The sequence below is a fragment of the Saccopteryx bilineata genome, chromosome 3, assembly GCF_036850765.1.
Source record: "Saccopteryx bilineata isolate mSacBil1 chromosome 3, mSacBil1_pri_phased_curated, whole genome shotgun sequence".
Lineage (NCBI taxonomy): Eukaryota > Metazoa > Chordata > Mammalia > Chiroptera > Emballonuridae > Saccopteryx > Saccopteryx bilineata.
In genome coordinates, this window is record NC_089492.1 from 174018227 (window position 1) to 174038620 (window position 20394).

At 35.9% G+C, this 20394-nt stretch overlaps 1 protein-coding gene across 7 annotated transcripts in view; it reads right to left on the reverse strand.

The window, feature by feature from the left end:
- Nucleotides 1-20394, reverse strand: part of CDKAL1 (CDK5 regulatory subunit associated protein 1 like 1) — a 1056598-nt gene that overhangs the window by 405610 nt on the left and 630594 nt on the right. For all 7 annotated transcript variants that reach the window (XM_066268295.1, XM_066268291.1, XM_066268292.1 and 4 more), the window contains one exon: nucleotides 8586-8766. In XM_066268295.1, the coding sequence (XP_066124392.1) occupies nucleotides 8586-8766 (181 nt within the window). The remainder of the gene's footprint in view (nucleotides 1-8585; nucleotides 8767-20394) is intronic.

A 20394-nucleotide genomic window follows, 5' to 3' on the forward strand; every position in this document is an offset into this window, starting at 1 on the left:
CTTACAAGCAAATCATCTTATGCTTGTCTAAGATTTTCTTCCTTTTTTTTTTTTTTTTTTTTTTGCATTTAGTAGGTCCCTACTCCCTTTTTTTGCCCCTTGAACTCTTCACACCAAATCAGGCCTTCAATTATAGGCACGATATTTCCCTGAGGAGGGGAGAGGAGGGAAAGAGAAGAAAGAAAAAAGGGGGAAATAATAAATTATTACTGTTTTTTTTGTGGGGTGTTTTACCTTTTTCTTTTTTTTTTTTTTACTTTTTACTCTTTATTAATTCTAATTAGTGCTATCAACAAGACCACCCTCAGATGCTGATAAGAAAGAGGAAATCAAATATTATGGATACAAAAGAAAGAGAGGTAACACAAATAGATGTGGAAAAATCTATGGAGAAAAGACTTAACATATTGGAAGCCTTGGAGCTAAATGACAGAGAATTTAAAATAGAAATCTTAAAAATACTCAGAGATATACAAGAAAACACAGAAAGGCAATATAGGGAGATCAGAAAACAACTCAATGAACACAAAGAATATATTACCAAGGAAACTGAAACTATAAAAACAAATCAAACAGAAATGAAAAACTCAATTCATGAGCTGAAAAACAAGGTAACAAGCTTAGCTAACAGAACAGCCCAGATTGAGGATAGGATTAGTGAAATAGAAGACAAACAACTTGAGGCACAACAGAGAGAAGAAGAAAGAGACTCAAAAATTTAAAAAAAAATGAGATAGCCCTACAAGAATTATCTGACTCCATCAGAAAGACTAACATAAGAATAATAGGTATATCAGAGGGAGAAGAGAAAGAAAATGGAATGGAGAATATACTCAAACAAATAATAGACGAGAACTTCCCAAGCCTGTGGAAGGAACTAAAGCCTCAAATTCAAGAAGCAAACAGAACACCGAGTTTTCTTAACCCCAACAAACCCACTCCAAGGCACATCATAATAAAGATGACACAAACCAATGACAAAGAAAAAATTCTCAAGGCAGCCAGGGAAAAGAAGAGTACAACATATAAAGGAAGGCCTATTAGATTATCATCAGATTTCTCAGCAGAAACTCTACAAGCTAGAAGAGAGTGGACCCCAATATTTAAAGCCCTGAAAGAGAGGAACTTTCAGCCAAGAATACTATACCCATCAAAGCTATCCTTCAAGTATGAAGGAGATATAAAAACATTCACAAATACAGAAAAGATGAGAGAATTTATCAACAGAAAGCCCCCACTCCAGGAAATACTAAAGGGGGTTTTCCAAACAGATTCAAAGAACAAAAGAAAACAACACCACAAGTAACAGCTCCACCAAGAACACAATAAAACCAAACTTAAACTGTGACAACAAAGGAAAAAAAGGGGGGAGAGGATGGAGATTAACAGTAGCAAAGGACGATGAAGTGCAGAAATACTTATAAGATAGGGTACTACAATGAATAGGGTAGGTACCCTTTTCATTACTTAATGGTAACCACCCTTGAAAAAACCACCACAAAAACACTTGACGTAAAAAAGGTAGCAACAGAGGAAAGAAGTATGGAACACAAACAAACAAAACCAAATGATAGAAAACCAAAAGAGAAGAATCAAACTAGATACAAAACTAACAGAAAGCAATTTATAAAATGGCAGTAGGGAACCCACAAGTGTCAATAATTACACTAAATGTAAATGGATTAAACTTACCAATCAAAAGACACAGAGTAGCAGAATGGATTAAAAAAGAAAATCCAACTATATGTTGCCTACAAGAAACACATCTAAGCAACAAGGATAAAAACAAATTCAAAGTGAAAGGCTGGAAAACAATACTCCAAGCAAACAACACCCAAAAAAAAAGCAGGCGTAGCAATACTCATATCTAATAATGCTGACTACAAGACAGAAAAAGTACTCAGAGACAAAAATGGTCATTTCATAATGATTAAGGGGAAGTTGAATCAAGAAGACATAACAATCCTTAATATATATGCACCAAACCAAGGAGCACCAAAATATATAAGACAGCTACTTATTGACCTTAAAACAAAAACTAACAAAAATACAATCATACTTGGAGACCTCAATACACCGCTGACGTCTCTAGATCGGTCATCCAAACAAAGAATCAATAAAGATATAGTGGCCTTAAACGAAATACTAGAACACCTGGATATGATAGACATCTACAGGACACTTCATCCCAAAGCGACAGAGTATACATTTTTCTCTAGTGTACATGGAACATTCTCAAGAATTGACCATATGTTGGGCCACAAAGACAATATCAGCAAATTTAGAAAAATTGAAATTGTACCAAGCATATTTTCTGATCATAAAGCCTTGAAACTAGAATTCAACTGCAAAAAAGAGGGGGAAAAACCCACAAAAATGTGGAAACTAAACAACATACTTCTAAAAAATGAATGGGTCAAAGAAGAAATGAGCGCAGAGATCAAAAGATATATACAGACAAATGAAAATGAAAATACGGCATATCAGAATCTCTGGGATGCAGCAAAAGCAGTAATAAGAGGAAAGTTCATATCACTTCAGGCCTATATGAACAAACAAGAGAGAGCCGAAGTAAACCACTTAACTTCACACCTTAAGGAACTAGAAAAAGAAGAACAAAGACAACCCAAAACCAGCCGAAGAAAGGAGATAATAAAAATCAGAGCAGAAATAAATGAAATAGAGAACAGAAAAACTATAGAAAAAATCAATAAAACAAGGAGCTGGTTCTTTGAAAAGATCAACAAAATTGACAAACCCTTGGCAAGACTCACCAAGGAAAAAAGACACAGGACTCAAATAAATAAAATCCAAAATGAAAGAGGAGAGATCACCACAGACATCATAGATATACAAAGAATTATTGTAGAATACTATGAAAAAGTATATGCCACCAAATACAACAATCTAGAAGAAATGGATAAATTCCTAGAACAATACAACCTTCCTAGACTGAGTCATGAAGAAGCAGAAAGCCTAAACAGACCAGTCAGCAGGGAGGAAATAGAAAAAACTATTAAAAACCTCCCCCAAAATAAAAGTCCAGGCCCAGACGGTTATACTAGTGAATTCTATCAAACATTCAAAGAAGACTTGGTTCCTATTCTACTCAAAGTCTTCCAAAAAATTGAAGAAGAAGCAATACTTCCAAACACATTTTATGAGGCCAACATAACCCTCATACCAAAACCTGGCAAGGATGGCACAAAGAAAGAAAACTACAGACCAATATCTCTAATGAATACAGATGCCAAAATACTAAACAAAATACTGGCAAACCGAATACAACAACATATTAAAAAAACAATACATCATGATCAAGTGGGATTCATCCCAGAATCTCAAGGATGGTTCAACATACGCAAAATGGTTAACGTAATACACCATATCAACAAAACAAAGAACAAAAACCACATGATCTTATCAATAGATGCAGAAAAGGCTTTTGATAAAATACAACACAATTTTATGTTTAAGACTCTCAACAAAATGGGTATAGAAGGAAAATATCTCAACATGATAAAGGCCGTATATGATAAACCATCAGCCAACATCCTATTAAACGGCATAAAACTGAGGACTTTCTACCTTAAATCAGGAACAAGACAGGGTTGTCCACTCTCTCCACTCTTATTCAACGTGGTGCTAGAAGTTCTGGCCAGAGCAATCAGACAAGACAAAGAAATAAAAGGCATCCATATCGGAAAAGAAGAAGTAAAGGTATCACTTTTTGCTGATGATATGATCCTATACATCGAAAACCCGAAGGACTCCACAAAAAGATTATTAGAAACAATAAACCAATACAGTAAGGTCGCAGGATACAAAATTAACATACAAAAGTCCATAGCCTTTCTATATGCCAACAATGAAATATTAGAAAACGAACTCAAAAAAGTAATCCCCTTCACGATTGCAACAAAAAAAATAAAATACCTAGGAATAAACCTAACAAAGAATGTAAAGGACCTATATAATGAAAATTACAAAGCATTGTTAAGGGAAATCGAAAAAGATACAATGAGTTGGAAAAATATTCCTTGTTCTTGGATAGGAAGAATAAATATAATCAAAATGGCCATATTACCCAAAGCAATATACAAATTTAATGCAATTCCCATCAAAATCCCTATGAGATTTTTTAAAGAAATGGAACAAAAAATTATCAGATTTATATGGAACTATAAAAAACCCCGAATAGCCAAAACAATCCTAAGGAAAAAGAATGAAGCTGGGGGCATTACAATACCTGACTTTAAACTATATTATAGGGCCACGATAATCAAAACAGCATGGTATTGGCAGAAAAATAGACACTCAGACCAATGGAACAGAATAGAAAGCCCAGAAATAAAACCACATATATATGGTCAAATAATCTTTGATAAAGGGGCCAACAACACACAATGGAGAAAAGAAAGCCTCTTCAACAAACGGTGTTGGGAAAACTGGAAAGCCACATGCAAAAGAATGAAACTCGACTACAGCTTGTCCCCGTGTACTAAAATTAATTCAAAATGGATCAAAGATCTAAATATAAGACCTGAAACAATAAAGTACATAGAAGAAGACATAGGTACTAAAATCATGGACCTGGGTTTTAAAGAACATTTTATGAACTTGACTCCAATGGCAAGAGAAGTGAAGGCAAAGATAAATGAATGGGACTACATCAGAATAAAAAGTTTTTGCTCAGCAAGAGAAACTGATATAAAAATAAACAGACAGCCAACTAAATGGGAAATGATATTTTCAAACAACAGCTCAGATAAGGGCCTAATATCCAAAATTTACAAAGAACTCATAAAACTCAACAACAAACAAACAAACAATCCAATAAAAAAATGGGAAGAGGACATGAACAGACACTTCTCCCAGGAAGAGATACAAATGGCCAACAGATATATGAAAAGATGCTCAGCTTCATTCGTTATTAGAGAAATGAAAATCAAAACTACAATGAGATACCACCTCACTCCTGTTAGATTAGCTATTATCAACAAGACGGGTAATAGCAAATGTTGGAGAGGCTGTGGAGAAAAAGGAACCCTCATTCACTGTTGGTGGGACTGTAAAGTAGTACAACCATTATGGAGGAAAGTATGGTGGTTCCTCAAAAAACTGAAAATAGAACTACCTTATGACCCAGCAATCCCTCTACTGGGTATATACCCCAAAACCTCAGAAACATTGATACGTGAAGACACATGTAGTCCCATGTTCATTGCAGCACTGTTCACAGTAGCCAAGACATGGAAACAACCAAAAAGCCCTTCAATAGAAGACTGGATAAAGAAGATGTGGCACATATACACTATGGAATACTACTCAGCCATAAGAAATGATGACATCAGATCATTTACAGCAAAATGGTGGGATCTTGATAACATTATAAGGAGTGAAATAAGTAAATCAGAAAAAAACAAGAACTACATGATTCCATACATTGGTGGAACATAAAAATGAGACTAAGAGACATGGACAAGAGTGTGGTGGTTACCAGGGGTGGGGGGAGGGAGGACATGGGAGGGAGGGAGGGAGAGAGTTAGGGGGAGGGGCGGGCTCAGAGAACTAGATAGAGGGTGGCGGAGCACAATCTGACTTTGGGCGAGGGGTATGCAACATAATTTAATGACAAAATAACCTAGACATGTTTTCTTTGAATATATGTACCCTGATTTATTAATGTCATCCCATTACCATTAATAAAAATTTATTAAAAATAAATAAATAAATAAGTAAACAGTGGTAATCATTTAATAAATATAATCATATACAGAGAAGGGAAGACAGCTGGTCAAAGTCAAGGGAAAAAAAGGCAACAGAAACAAACCAACATTAAACCCAGATATTGCAGAATTCAGGATGGACTTAAAGGTAACTTTACGAGTAAAATATTCAATAAATAAAAAAGAAAATAGCATTTCACTAGAAAACCAAAATCTATGAAAAAGAATCAAACTAAATTATAGAAGTTAAAAATAAATTAAAATTAAAAATTCCACAGATGGGTTTGACAGCAGATTAAAAACAGATGAACAGAGGATTAATGAACTAGAAAAGCACTTCACAAATTTTAATGTAGAGACAGGTCACTTGGAGATTCAGATTATGATTGGCATTAAGATGAATAAATTGGGATTGGCACGCAATAGAACACTTACATAGCAATGAAAATGAACTACTGTTACTTGCAAAAATATTCTAGCCTCATCAATATAAAGTTTTAAAAAGCCAAACATTACATACTGATGAATTCTTGCATTTATATCAAGTTGAAAACAGGTCAAAATAATGTATGGCGTTAAAATAAGCCCGAGTGATTTCTATTGGGAAGTGGGAGAGAATGGTGAGGGAAGGGAGTGATGACAACCTCTGGGGTCCTGGTGATGTTCTCCTTCTCAATCTGACTATTGACTTCATGCAAGTGTTCACTTATAAAAAGGTATAGCTGTTCACTTTTCTGCAAGTAAGTTATAGTTCCAAAATATTTTAATTAAAGAAGGAAAGTTTTTAAAAGAATGGAGTAAACTATAAGGACAGTGGTTGCCAGAAACTGGAGATGGAAGGAACAAATGACTACAAAAATGTTAAAAGGAATTTGTTGGGGGGAAGATGTGACCATTTTCTGTCTTGCTTGTGGTGGTAGTTACACTACCATAAACATTTATCAAAATCCAAATAACTGAACAATAAAAAGTAAACTTTGATGTATATAAACTGTACCCCAATAAAAATTAAAATTTAGATACAAAAATAATAAATTGACTTCTTTTTATGTTTGTGAATAGTTAGTTATCTGTGGTATAATAATATGATTTTCACTGATGAAATCAGAAATAAATGATCTATCAGTAAAATATTTGCTTATTCTTTTATACTCAGAAACCTGTAAAATAAAAATGAAAATTTGGGAAAACAAAGAATGATATTACCTTTGGTTTTACTGAAAAGAAAAAGACACATATATAGGTGTATATATATGTTTTAAAATAACAATCTACCATATTTCCCCATGTATAAGAAACTACCATGTATAAGACGCACATTAATTTTGGGGCCCGAAATTTGAAAAAAAATGTATTACATAAAGTTATTAAACTCAAGTTTTATTCATCATAAAATTCAGACAACTCCTCTTCACTGTCAAAACTCCCATCCATGAGCTTGTCCTCATCTGTGTCTGAGAACAAATCACTGTCTTCATATATTGCCTCGTCCTCAGTTCCATCTATGGCATTTGAAGTGCCACAACCACTGTATAAGACGCACCCAGTTTTTAAACCCTAAAGTTTTTAAATAAAGTGTATGTCTTATACATGTGGAAATACAGTATATGTTATAGGTTTGATACAATAGAAAAACAGTAACAAGCTCTGGGTTTCCTTTTAGTATTTATTCATGAAAGCATTTGAGAAAAATTAATGGCAGTCTACAATACTTTTTAGTTATTAGAAACAAAACAGAAAATTTTCAGTTAAATAATTCTACTTCCTCTTAAGGTTTATTTACATTTTCCATCTTTATTTAGCTAATAAACCTAGAAATGAAATGTTTGTTTGAGACTATTAATATCTGGGACATTCAAGGAAACAATCATTACTGGATTTCAAAATTTTCCTTTTTTTTCTTTTTTGTATTTTTTCTGAAGTGAGAAGTGGGGAGGCAGAGAGAAAGACTCCCTCATGTGCCCGATTAGGATGCATCCAGCATGCCCATTAGGGGGCGATGCTCTGCCATCTGGGGCACTGCTACATTGCAACCAGAGCCATTCTAGTGCCTGAGGCAGAGGCCATGGAGCCATCCTCAGCACCCGGGCCAACTTTGCTCCAATAAAGCCTTGGCTGCGGGAAGGGAAGAGAGAGATAGAAAGAAAGGAGAGGGGGAGGTGTGGAGAAGCAGATGGGTGCTTCTCCTGTGTGCCCTGCCCGGGAATCAAAGCTGGGACTGCCACATGCTGGGCTGATGCTTTACCACTGACCCAACCAGTCAGGGCCTCAAAATTTTCACATTTATTTTAAGTCATCTTACTATTATCTATGAATATGTGAGGATGAAATTATATTGAGTTTCATTGCAAAAGCAACACACATCTGAGATAAATTGATAATTGATAAGATGATGTAGATGATAGATAGGTAGATAGTTAGATAGGCAGTATCAAATCCATATCTAGAAAAAACAGGAAAACCATGGGACCTCCAGTAAGTAACAAATCATGAAAGTCTCTTAAAAAGCAGCATCAATATGATGCCTTCTTTGCTCACAGATATTTAAATATTGCCTGACTTTGAAACACTCAAGAATTTATTTTATAAACATAGACCAGTACTAATTTTACTTAAAATTTTCTTTCCCAGTGTCACCTTAACCTCATTCTTCAAAAAAAAAAAAAAAGGGGACATTTCAGTTGCCTAAGGTCTTTTGACTTATCCAAGGCCCCCCACCCTGACCCCAACTTGGAAAACACCCCATCTGTTATAACCTAAGGGTTATATATGAACCAGCTGTGTTACGATAGGCAACACAGATGCATTTGTGTAATTATTGGCTAAATTTAATGACTTATAAGAAAAGCATCTTACCACTTGTGCTGGAACTTGTTCCAGTTTCGCAGCAGGAGTTCCTGGTCTTGGGTAAAACTGGTTAATAAAGAGGCTTGGAAATTTGTATTCTTCAACAAGTTTCACTGTTTCTTGAAAATCTTGATCTGTTTCTCCAGGAAAACCACAGATAACATCTGTAGCAATAGTTATTCCAGGAACTCTAAAAAATAATGAGACAAAAATGTAAAACCTTGACAATACATAATTATTCTGTTTCTCTGACATTTTAAACACCATATTCCTTTTAAAATTAAATTTGACTTTTAGAAAAGGGCAAATAGTTTTATAAAGCCCTAAATTCTAAGAGGTTATGAAAAACAGTGGACCTGTCATCCTCAAGAGAAACACATTTTTAATTCTTTTAGACATTTATTTTCTATTTTAAGATTTTTTTTTTTCTGAAGCTGGAAACAGGGAGAGACAGTCAGACAGACTCCCGCATGCGCCCCACCAGGATCCACCCGGCACGCCCACCAAGGGCGATGCTCTGCCCACCAGGGGGCGATGCTCTGCCCCTCTGGGGCGTCGCTCTGCCACGACCAGAGCCACTCTAGTGCCTGGGGCAGAGGCCAAGGAGCCATCCCCAGCGCCCGGGCCATCTTTGCTCCAATGGAGCCTTGGCTGCGGGAGGAGAAGAGAGAGACAGAGAGGAAGGAGGGGGGGGGGGGTGGAGAAGCAAATGGGTGCTTCTCCTATGTGCCCTGGCTGGGAATCGAGCCAACCGGCCAGGGCCTATTTTAAGATATTTATCCTGCTATTTCTGGATTTACTGATTTTTAGGCAATATTTACTGACTTCTTTATTAAGGTAAATGAGTATTTAGCTCCTTAAACTATCCCTCCCTTTACTATATAATCACTGCACAATTCTTAGTTAAATAAAAATATTCACTATACATATTACATAATTGACCAGGTTCTTTTCTTCCCCTCTGGGAATGCCACTCTTACTTTGTCTGTGCTGCTTCCTAATGAGCTGCTGCAACACCTGAATGTTCTTCCTTGGTCTCCTGTTTTCAATCCCATTTTCCCTGGATCCTATGTCCTCCTATTCTTGATTAGTCTATTCTCCATAATTCTGCTGGAGCACTCTTTCAGATTGAAAAGAGTGTTAGCAAGATTTTGTTGTTATTGTCTTAACATGTCTGAACTACCAATCCATGACTGATAGTGACTGTGCATAGCACTCCAAAGTGAAATTTATTAGCAATCAGACTTTCTTATTGCTCCTTTTTTTAAGCTGGCAAGGTTGATGAGATTTCCAGACTCACTCTGAGGCATTCTTCTTTATATGTGCCCCACTCTCTTTTTGAAAACTTTTAGGATATTATATTTATTCTCAATTATTTTAAATTTTATGATAATAGCCCCTGTATTATGTGCTTAAATTTATTTCTGTATGGGTACAATCCAGAGACTCAGGTTCTTTAGGTCTATGGAATTTTGTCCTTATGTATATATGTATTTATTTATTATTATTCAGTGAGGGGAGGGGAGGCAGAGACAATCTCCTGCATGCACCCCAACTGGGATCCACCAGGTAAGCCCACTACGGGCTGATGCTCTGCTCATCTGGGTGTTGCTCCATTGCTTTAGCAACTGAGCTCTTCTTAGTGCCTGAGGTGGAGGCCACGGAGCCATCCTTAGTGCCCAGGCCCAACTTGCTCCTATTGAGCTATGGCTGCAGGAGGGGAAAAGAGAGAGACAGGGGGGAGAGAGGGAGAGAAGCAGATGTGTGCTTCTCCTGTGTGCCCTGACTATGAATTGAACCTGGGACATCTACACGCTGGTTGACATTCTACCACTGAGTCAACTGGCCAAGGACCAATTCTGTCCCTTTTTAATTCATTTTTTTTCTCTCCCTGGAATGCCTCTCTTTCAAATGTTGAAACTACTGAATTGACTCTCTAAGTTTTTTCATTGTCATTCTCCATCTTTGTCCTTTTACATCATTTTCTGAAAGATCTACTTGATTTTATCTCCCAACTCTTCTATTGAAAAAACATAATTAAATATCTTATTTTAAATTATTCTCATTCTCCTTTTCACAGTATACTGATTTTGTTTTAGAGATATGACATCTTTTCTTGTTTCTTAGGGTATCAATAAAATTCTTCAAAATTTTTCTTCTGCTCAATGCAATTGTGCTATTTACTCCAGGTTCTTTTATTTTGATCCCTCTCATTTATGTTTGAAACCTTCCATCAATAAATAGTATTCCTGCTGCAATTTATTACTTAAAAGTAAAGCACTAAACACTATTTATTACAGAGTGACTGGGTAATAGGCTATCTATGTTTTTGATAAGTCCATATATTAGCTTCTTAAAAGTCATTGTCTGTGGCCATTGAGTTTCTCGGGTATGCTAGCTACCACAGTCTATTGTAAATTAACAGCAGAAGAATAAAAAAATATTATTTGAATCCATGAACAACAGAAAAAATAGCCTTAAACATTTCAAATCATAGAATATATACATATATCAATTTTTCTATCACTTAAAGGCAGTTCTATAAGAATGAATAAAATAGTTTACTGCACCAAGGTATATTAAGTGTATGGGGGCATAAGAGAGAACAAAAGGGTGTAACAATGAGGAAAATCAAATTACTGGATGTCTAATACAAACAGCTCCATTACAATAGCTTTCCATACCAAGTTTGCATAATCCTTTAATGCCTTGTGAAAGAAAAATGACAGATTTATTTTTAAAAATATTTCTTTCTTGATTTCTACTTTGTCTCATCCAGCCATTAATTTGGCTGAACTTTTAGTCAGTAAGATAAATTACAAAGACAGGAACTTCTCTGTGCGACAATAAATAGAAAAAAAGAATGTGCATAGAGAAAAATAAAACTATATTTGAAAAAACGACGTTAATTTTTACTGTGATATGAAAACATTTTTTCATTAGAGGTGATTAACAAAATGTTTGAAAATCATAAAAATATGCTTTTACAGTAAGCTAAAGCTAAGAAGACCATTTGGTATATATACTGTGGAATAAAAAAGTTTTGTCAATAACTTCAATTATCTATTTTTTTACACTTAACTTACAACTATCCCTGAAAAAAAGAAATCCACAACAAAAAAGAAACATAATGGAACACAGCAGAAACAACAGAAAAGAGTCAATCTCTCCTAGAAAGTTTTTTTAAAAAATCTTTGAAGCTGCCTTTGAAATACTGCAGAAACAAGGACAATTGGCTATTGTCCTAGCCAATTGTGAATTGGCATGGACTTGGCACGAGAGTATGGGGTATTCCCAAAGGAAAGTACCTTCCTGATTGCTGCCCACTCCCCAGTCCTTCTTGATCCAGTATAGCTGAGGTTAGTATTATGCAACACCTGCTTACTTTGGCTTCAAGGCCCACAGTGGAAAGAAAAGACAAACCTTTATACTAGTCATCATAAATGTGAAGGAAGGAAATGTTCAGTGTGTGGATATGTTTGATAATCTACACAAGTTGATTGATAACAGGGGAGGGAGTAGGCACTATGAATTAGTAAAAGACCTATGCTAGTCAAAATTTAAAAGCAAAAGCAGTTTAATTAGTTTTTTTTTATAAATAAATTTTTATTTTAATGGGTGACATCAATAAATCAGGGTACATATATTCAAAGAAAACATTTCCAGGTTATCTTGTCATTCAGTTCTGCTGCATACCCATCACCAAAAGAGAGATCGTCCCCCGTCACCCTCTATCCAGTTTTTTTTGTACCCCTCCCCCTCCTTTTCCCCCTCTCCCTCCTTCCCTCCCCCCACCCCCCGTAACCACCACACTCCTGTCCATGTCTCTTGGTCTCGCTTTTATGTCCCACCAATGTATGGAATCCTGCAGTTCTTGTTTTTTTCTGATTCACTTATTTCACTCCGCATAATGTTATCAAGATTCCACCATTCTGCTGTAAGTGATCCGATGTCATCATTTCTTCTAGCTGAATAGTATACCATGGTGTATATGTGCCCCATCTTCTTTATCCAGTCTTCTATTTTTTTTACAGTGATTAAAAGCCTTTAAGCAAACTCTTGGCCAATACAGCAAGAATCCATAAAAGAGTAGTGTCCTTAACATGTTCACCAAGTCCAAGTTGGCCCCATCACCATGTCAAATTCCTGAGAAATGCAACCCAACCACAGTTCAGTCTGTTAGGAGCTGTCACAGGGAGCAGGAGTCCAGGAAAAGTCCACACAGGAAAAGTCCGCATGGCACTGGAATTGTTGTCACCATTCTATACTTTGCGCAGTTTAATTAGTTTTAAAGTATATAAGAATATATACTAATTGGCTATAAAGTGATTTCAAAGTAGAGACTGCACTTGAATGTTAGACAAGGTTCATCTATACATTAACAATATATATGCAAAATGATGCTACAAATATTGCTCGACTCACGACCTATACAACTTATGACCATTCGACTTTATGACCACAATCACTAGCCACGACTGCTCTGCATCTGACAGCGCAAGCATTGCCCAGCTGGGTGTACGACAGTGTGGACCAGCTTCTGGCAGCACCACCATCTCCACGTGCACCATTTCAACTGTTATCCCAGACTCAGTACAGCAATTTGTGTTTTGTGTCCTGGATATTTTTCATCAAATCCTTCCCAAGATATCTACCAAGAGGAAATTGTCTTTGCAAATATTAAACACATGCAGCCTGACCAGGTAGTGGCGCAGTTGATAGAGCATCAGACTAGGACGCAGAGGATCCAGGTTTGAAGCCCTGAGGTCGCTGGTTTGAGCGAGCTCATCTAGTTTGAGCGAGCTCATCTAGTTTGAGCAAAAGCTCATCAGCTTGAACCCAGGGTCGCTGGCTCGAGCAAGGAGTCACTCTGTCTACTGGAGCCCCCTGGTCAAGGCACATATGAGAAAGCAATCAATGAACAACTGAGGTGTCACAACGAACAGTTGATGCTTCTCATCTTCTCTACCTTCCTGTCTGTCCTTATCTGTCTGTCTCTTTCTCTGTCTCTGTCACACACACACACAAAATAATAAAAAAAATTAAAACAAAAAACCACACATGCACATATATCCCATACTGTATTTGAAATACTATTAAAACGTATTTTAATTCATCTCAAGACCCTCACTGGCATTTGCCAATTACAATGGCAGTTACATTGGCAAATAGGAAAAAGGTTGATTCTAGTTTATTCTTTAGATCAATAAATTCCACATGTGGCCTGACCAGGTGGTGGCGCAGTGGATGGAATGTTGGACTGGGATGCGGAGGACCCAGGTTCGAGACCCCGAGGTCATCAGCTTGAGCGCAGGCTCATCTGGTTTGAGCAAAGCTCACCAGCTTGGACCCAAGGTCACTGGCTTGAACAAGGGGTCACTCGGTCTGCTGTAGCACCCCGGTCAAGGCACATATGAGAATGCAATCAATGAACTAAGGTGTCTCAACAAAAAAAGTTAATGATTGATGCTTCTCATCTCTCTTCGTTCCTGTCTGTCTGTCCCTATCTATCCCTTTCTCTGACTCTCTCTGTCTCTGAAAAAAAAAAAATTAATAAATTCCACATGTGAAAAAATTAAAACCAAGACACATGCTATTATCTCAAGTGAATAATATATAAATGATCAGACCTATTAAAATTATTAGGCATAAGCTAAACACATGATTGAAAGAAATAATGTTTTAGTCCTGTGGAGATTAATTCCAGGACAATTACTCAGTACTTCCAGGAAAAGCAAACTAGAGGTAGGCAGGGGAAAAAATATCTTGGGACTGAATGGAAATCAATATATTTAAATATGTGTGATGCAGCTGAAGCACTGTTTAGAAAGACATTTACAGATTTGAATGTCTATGTTAAAAAGAGTTAAACACAATAATCTAAGTACCTGAAGAAGCTAAAAAAGAGGAGCTAATCAAAACCAAAGTAAGACAAAGAAAGGGAATAATTAAGGTACAAGAAGTCAATAAAATAAAAAATAGAGAAAAATCAATAAAAGTCAAGGTGCATCTTTAAAAAAACCAACAAAATTACTAAACTACTAGCTAGGCTGAGAAGATAAAAGACAAAATGACCAACTTCAACATGAAGGAGATAGCACTACAGATTGGATCAACATGAAAAGATACTAAAGTTAAGTGGTTTACTTTGGGGCTCTCTACTCTGTTCCATTGAGCTATGTGCGCATTTTCACGCCAGTGTCATCTTGTGCTATTACAGCTTGGATAGTATAGTCTAAGACCAGGGAGCGTGATACTGCCACCTTTGTTCTTCTTTCTCAAGATTGCTTTGACTATTCAGGGTCCTTTTGGGTTCCATAGAAATTTTAGGATTCTTTGTTCTAGTTCTTTTTAAAAACATTAAAACTAGTAAAACTGGTATTTTGATGGAGACTGCACTGAATCTATAGATTGTTTGGGGGATTATGAACATTTTAACAATACTAATTCTTCCAATTATGAGAACAATCTAACCACTTATTTGTATTGTCCTTAGTTTTCTATGGAAAACAGTATGGAGGTTCCTTAAAAATTAATAACAGATCTACGATAAAATCCATCAATACCACTTTTGGGAATTTACCCAAAAAAGAAACACTAATTTGAAGAAAAACATGACTCCAATGTTCATTTCAGCATTATTTATGATAGCAAAAATATGGAAGCAGCCTAAGCATCCATCAACAGATGAATAAAGATGATGATGCATACATTATAGGGGTTCAGAACTAATCACCCCTAAATATACCATTGTAATATGCGGAGTATTTGAGCTAACGGCAACTGAGACCCTATGGCCTTAAAATAAACTACAACCCAGAAGAATTTAGATTAGGGGCCTTGGCCATAATAAGAGCTAATCAGGGATAACTTTTTTGACTTATCTGTACAGTATGGCAAACTACTAATTGCTCTTCGTACCATTCTGAAATGATCTTACTCTTCTCTGAGGCCCTCATCCTTAGCTCAGAATGCCATATTAACTTACCTCATTTTAACTTACCTTATCTGAACCTCTCAGGTATGCGGCATCTCTATCATTATGTGAGGTTCCCATATATACATGTGAAATTAAATTTGGTTATTTTCTCTTGATAACCTGTCTCATGTAGATTTAATTATTAAACCAGTGAAAAGAATCTTCAAAGGTAGAAAAAAGTTTCTTTCTCTCACAAAATATGTACAAAGGGATGTTATCCAGTCACAAAAAGAAGAAAATCCTGTCATTTGCAAAAACATGGATACACCCAGAGTATTATGCTAAGTGAATTAAGTATGAGAAAGACAAATACGGTATGATTTCATTTATAACTAGAATAAAAAAATAAATAAACATAAAAAAACCCCAAAAAACCAGAAACAGATTCAAAATTATAGGAAACAAACTGGTGGATACCAGAGAGAAGAGGGATTGGAAGGTGGGAAAAATAAGTGAAGGGAATTAAGAGATATAAACTTCTAGATATAAAATAAGGAAACATGGAGATTTAATGTATAGTATTAGGAATGTAGTTAATATTGTTGTAACTTTGTAAGGTGACAGATGGTAACTAGATTTATCACAGGAAACATTTCATAATGTATATAAATACTGAATCACTATGAAGTGCACCTGAAACTAATAGGGTTTTATATATCAATTTTACAACAAAAAGATACTCTAGATATATTTTACACCAATAAAATAAAAACTTAGATGAAAAATTCTTTGAAAGACAAATTATAAAAACTGATTCAGAAAGAAACAGAAAATATGATTAGTCTTTTATCTATTACAAAAACTTGAATTTGAAATTTAAAAGTCTTGCCAACAAAAGAAAACAACACAAAACAACCCAGGCCCAGATGACTTCACTGGTGAATTCCATTAAATATTTTTAAAAAAATCAAACTAGTTCTACAGAAACCATTCCAAACATAGATGAGAAAGGAACTAATTGTATGAGTCCAGATGCAGCTTATATGAAAACCAGAGAAAGAGATTGGAAATACATTTCAGATTAATATCTTCCATGAACACAGAGACAAAATTTCTGAACAAAATAGATTTTAAAAACCTCAACCCCATTTGTTTGGAAACTGAATACAATAAGAATATAGATGTATTCCTACAACTGAATGGCCATGATCTTTTTCAAAGTAGAACTCAGAAATTTCTGACCTTTCACAAGAAGTTTAAGCCAACATGTTTGAAGGCATTATTTTAAAATAGTAACCAAAATTGACATACTAACATACTTATTAATTGATTAATGCACTTATTACTTTTAAGTGATATTTATAATCAAAAATAGCCTTTCAAGGCCTCTTCTTGAGAAAAGTTTTGTAGCAATTAGTTTTTCAAATATTGCTTCTCTTTAAAAGTAATAAAACTACTTTTAGTAAGCTAAAAAAAAATCCAGGTGACTTATTTAGTTTAAATTTTGTACAATTTTACATTTATTTTTCTTTTCTCTCTCTCTCTCTCTCTCTTTTTTTTTTTTTTTTTGTATTTTTCCAAAGTTAGAAGCAGGGACGCAGTCAGACTCCTGAATGTGCCAGACTGGAATCCACCTGGCATGCCCACCAGGGAGCGATGCTCTGCCCATCTGGAGCGTTGTTCTGTTGCAGCCAGAGCCATTCTAGCACCTGAGGCGGAGGCCATGGAGCCTTCCTCAGTGCCCAGGCCAACTTTGCTCCAATGGAGCCTTGGCTGTGGGAGGAGAAGAGAGAGACAGAGAGAAAGGAGAGGGGGAAGGGTGGAGAAGCAGATAGGCGATTCTCCTGTGTGCCCTGACTGGGAATCAAACCCGGGACTTCCACATGGCAGGCCGATGCTCTACCACTGAGCCAACTGGCCGGAGACCAATTTTACGTTTTGAAGTAAAAAAGTAGTATGTGTGAGACAAAGAAAGAAAGAAGAACATAGATAGAATGACAAGTGACTTGGTAAAGCTTTGGAAATTTATGGATATCCTTAAAAATCAGAATTTAAAATGGTAAAAAATAAATAACTATTAAATATCTGTAGCCAAAACTAACCAAGTATATGAGAAAAGTGTTTCCAAAACTCAAAAAGAAAAGTGGTTGTCAAATAAGCCAAAAATAAGAGAGGGGACCATACAGAGGCAGACAACACTAAAGAATTTAATGTCATCTGTTATATTCTAAACCTGGTACAAATCTAAAATATACAGTTTGATGCCAAGCAAAATCAAAAGAATCACACTATTAACTAAAAATTAAATAAATACTATGAAAAATAGGTTTTTTTAATCCTATGATGCTATGTTTGTATTCCACTGCAAATATTTTAGAATAAGCAAAAAGCTTTACATAAGACCAAAGATATTGCTTTAAAGATTAAAAGTAAGCATAGTGGATAATATTGTTATAACATTTAAAAGAAACCATATTAAAATTCACAGAATTTTTGCACATCTGTTATTAAAATCATTTTATGATATTGCTGGTTAAAGTGAAGGTATTTACTATCTATGGTACTGGTAACACAATTCTTATATGAGTTTTCCTGTTTCTATGGTAACATGAATTATAAGGTTCAATGAAGCTAGATTCAGTAATGTGTATTTTTCTGTTATTCAAGGTGAAAAGGAAATGAAACATTTCTAACATTCATAAACTGCAGCAAATGTCTGAATTCCATTTAGAGATAAGATGATAATTACTAAAGTAATTATAATTCTTTCTGGATGGAATTATTCTGCACACAGTGGAAATTCAGATTTGGGGATGAAAGCAGGGGCCAGAGTATATTCAGCATCAGTAATTAATTACAACCAAAACCAATATGCTATTCTGATACCTTAGAATGAACTATACCTTCTCTGTCTGCTTCCGACCACAATATGAAAGAAATTGGTCCCCCACCCCCATCCCTTAAGTCAGGAATATAAAGTTGGTGAAATAATTTTATTCAAGAGAAAATCCAATTACAGAAATAATCAACTTTCCCTCTTGCTTTATTTTTTTTTCATATTTGAAAGGGTATTCACATTAGCACAACCAATTAAATGAATATCAGGACAGGGCAAAAACTACAAAGTTGGACAAGTTTCTTAAATCTTTTAAAATTAAACTTTGAACAAAAACACTTATTGAAATTTTAGAGACTCAAACCTAGATCATGGCATTTTTTAATGGGAAAGCATAATTGGAAGGTGACTAAACATTGGGTCTCAGGAATAATAATTTATAAAGTTATACGATCATAATGCCTCTATAACATCCAGTCCACTATAAATAAGAAATCAGGTAAATTTTTACTTTAAACTAGAAGTGCTCTCATCACCAAGAAATAGCACCCAGAGGCATTACATTTCATATCTTATGGTATCCTAAAATGCAATTTGTATAGTATCACCAAAAATAATACTGAAAACAAAATACAGAGAGAAAGAATGGGCAGGCAGGACTGCGTGCCCCAGAAGCAATCAAATCAAAACAACAGAATTATTCAAAATTACTTTCTTTATTCCTTATTAGTTGAAGTTGTGTATTATTTAAATTCAGTTTACCTTAAACCTCAGATAGAGGGTTGGCAAACTATGGCTCATGGGCCAAATTCAGCCATTGCCCGTTTTCGTAAATTAAGTTTTACTGGAAAAGCCACACTCATTCATTTACATTGTGTCAATGGCTGATTTGTCTACAAGGGCTGAGTTGAGTAATTGTGACAGTTGCAACAGAGACTGTTACACAAAGCCAAAAATATTTATTATCTGCAGAGATTCTAACCAACTAGACCCAAGATTGAGTTTTGTTAAGTACTCCTAAGGATACCCCAGGGTGAGTTTGAGGGAACAGTGGGCACATGATGCTTTCTAAAATGTAGCTCTAAATCAACTTTTCCATTATCATGGAATTCTCAGTGATACAATCAAATCAGAGTATTTCCTCCCTGAGCAATCCTGGTCCATAATCTATTAGCACGTATCCACACTATTCATTCCATAGACCACCTCTCTAATGAACTTTTCCTGATTTTCTCTCCCCATCTCAACTCACTCAAGTCTTTCCTTTACACCTCTGTAATGGGTGAGGTCCCTGTTTGTACTGCCTGGCACCTTTCACTTTCGCTTCATTGTCTTAAGCCTCCTAGTAAATCATGAATGCCTGTTGAACTAGAATGGGGCCATATTCATATTCTTTCTTTTAAATTATTTATTTTTATTGACGAGAGAGAGAGAGAGAGAGAGAGAGAGAGAGAGAGATATCTGTGGTCCCACTTACTTATGCATTCACTGGTTGACTCCTGTATATGCTGCACTGGGGACTGCACCCACTACCTGGGTGTACTGGGATGAAGCTCTAACTGAGCTACCTGGTCAGAGCCATCTTCATAATTTTCACACTGCAGCAACAAGGCAACAAACAGCCTCACAGGTAGCTGAAGCTCAATAAAAGTGCCCACTGAATTAAAGGTGACGGGCAAGGGAGAACTGGGGAGAAGAACAGGGGGCAATGAGGCCCTGGCCGGTTGGCTCAGTGGTAGAGCGTCGGTCTGGCGTGCAGGAGTTCCAGATTTGATTCCCGACCAGGACACACAGGAGAAGCGCCCATCTGCTTCTCCACTCCTCCCCCCTCCTTCCTCTCTGTCTCTGTCTTCCTTTCCAGCAGCCAAGGCTCCAAAAAAGGCAGCAAAGTTGGGCCCAATAAAGCAGTAGACTTTATTCATACCTCCTAATGACTAATCCCTGTCTTGACTACTAAAAATCTCAGTATTTTACTTTAAAATATAAGGAAGAGTGAACTTCTTGCTTTTATCATCTGGTAGGGGAAGAGAAGAGGTAAACCTGGGGATCTGTGAGAGGCTACC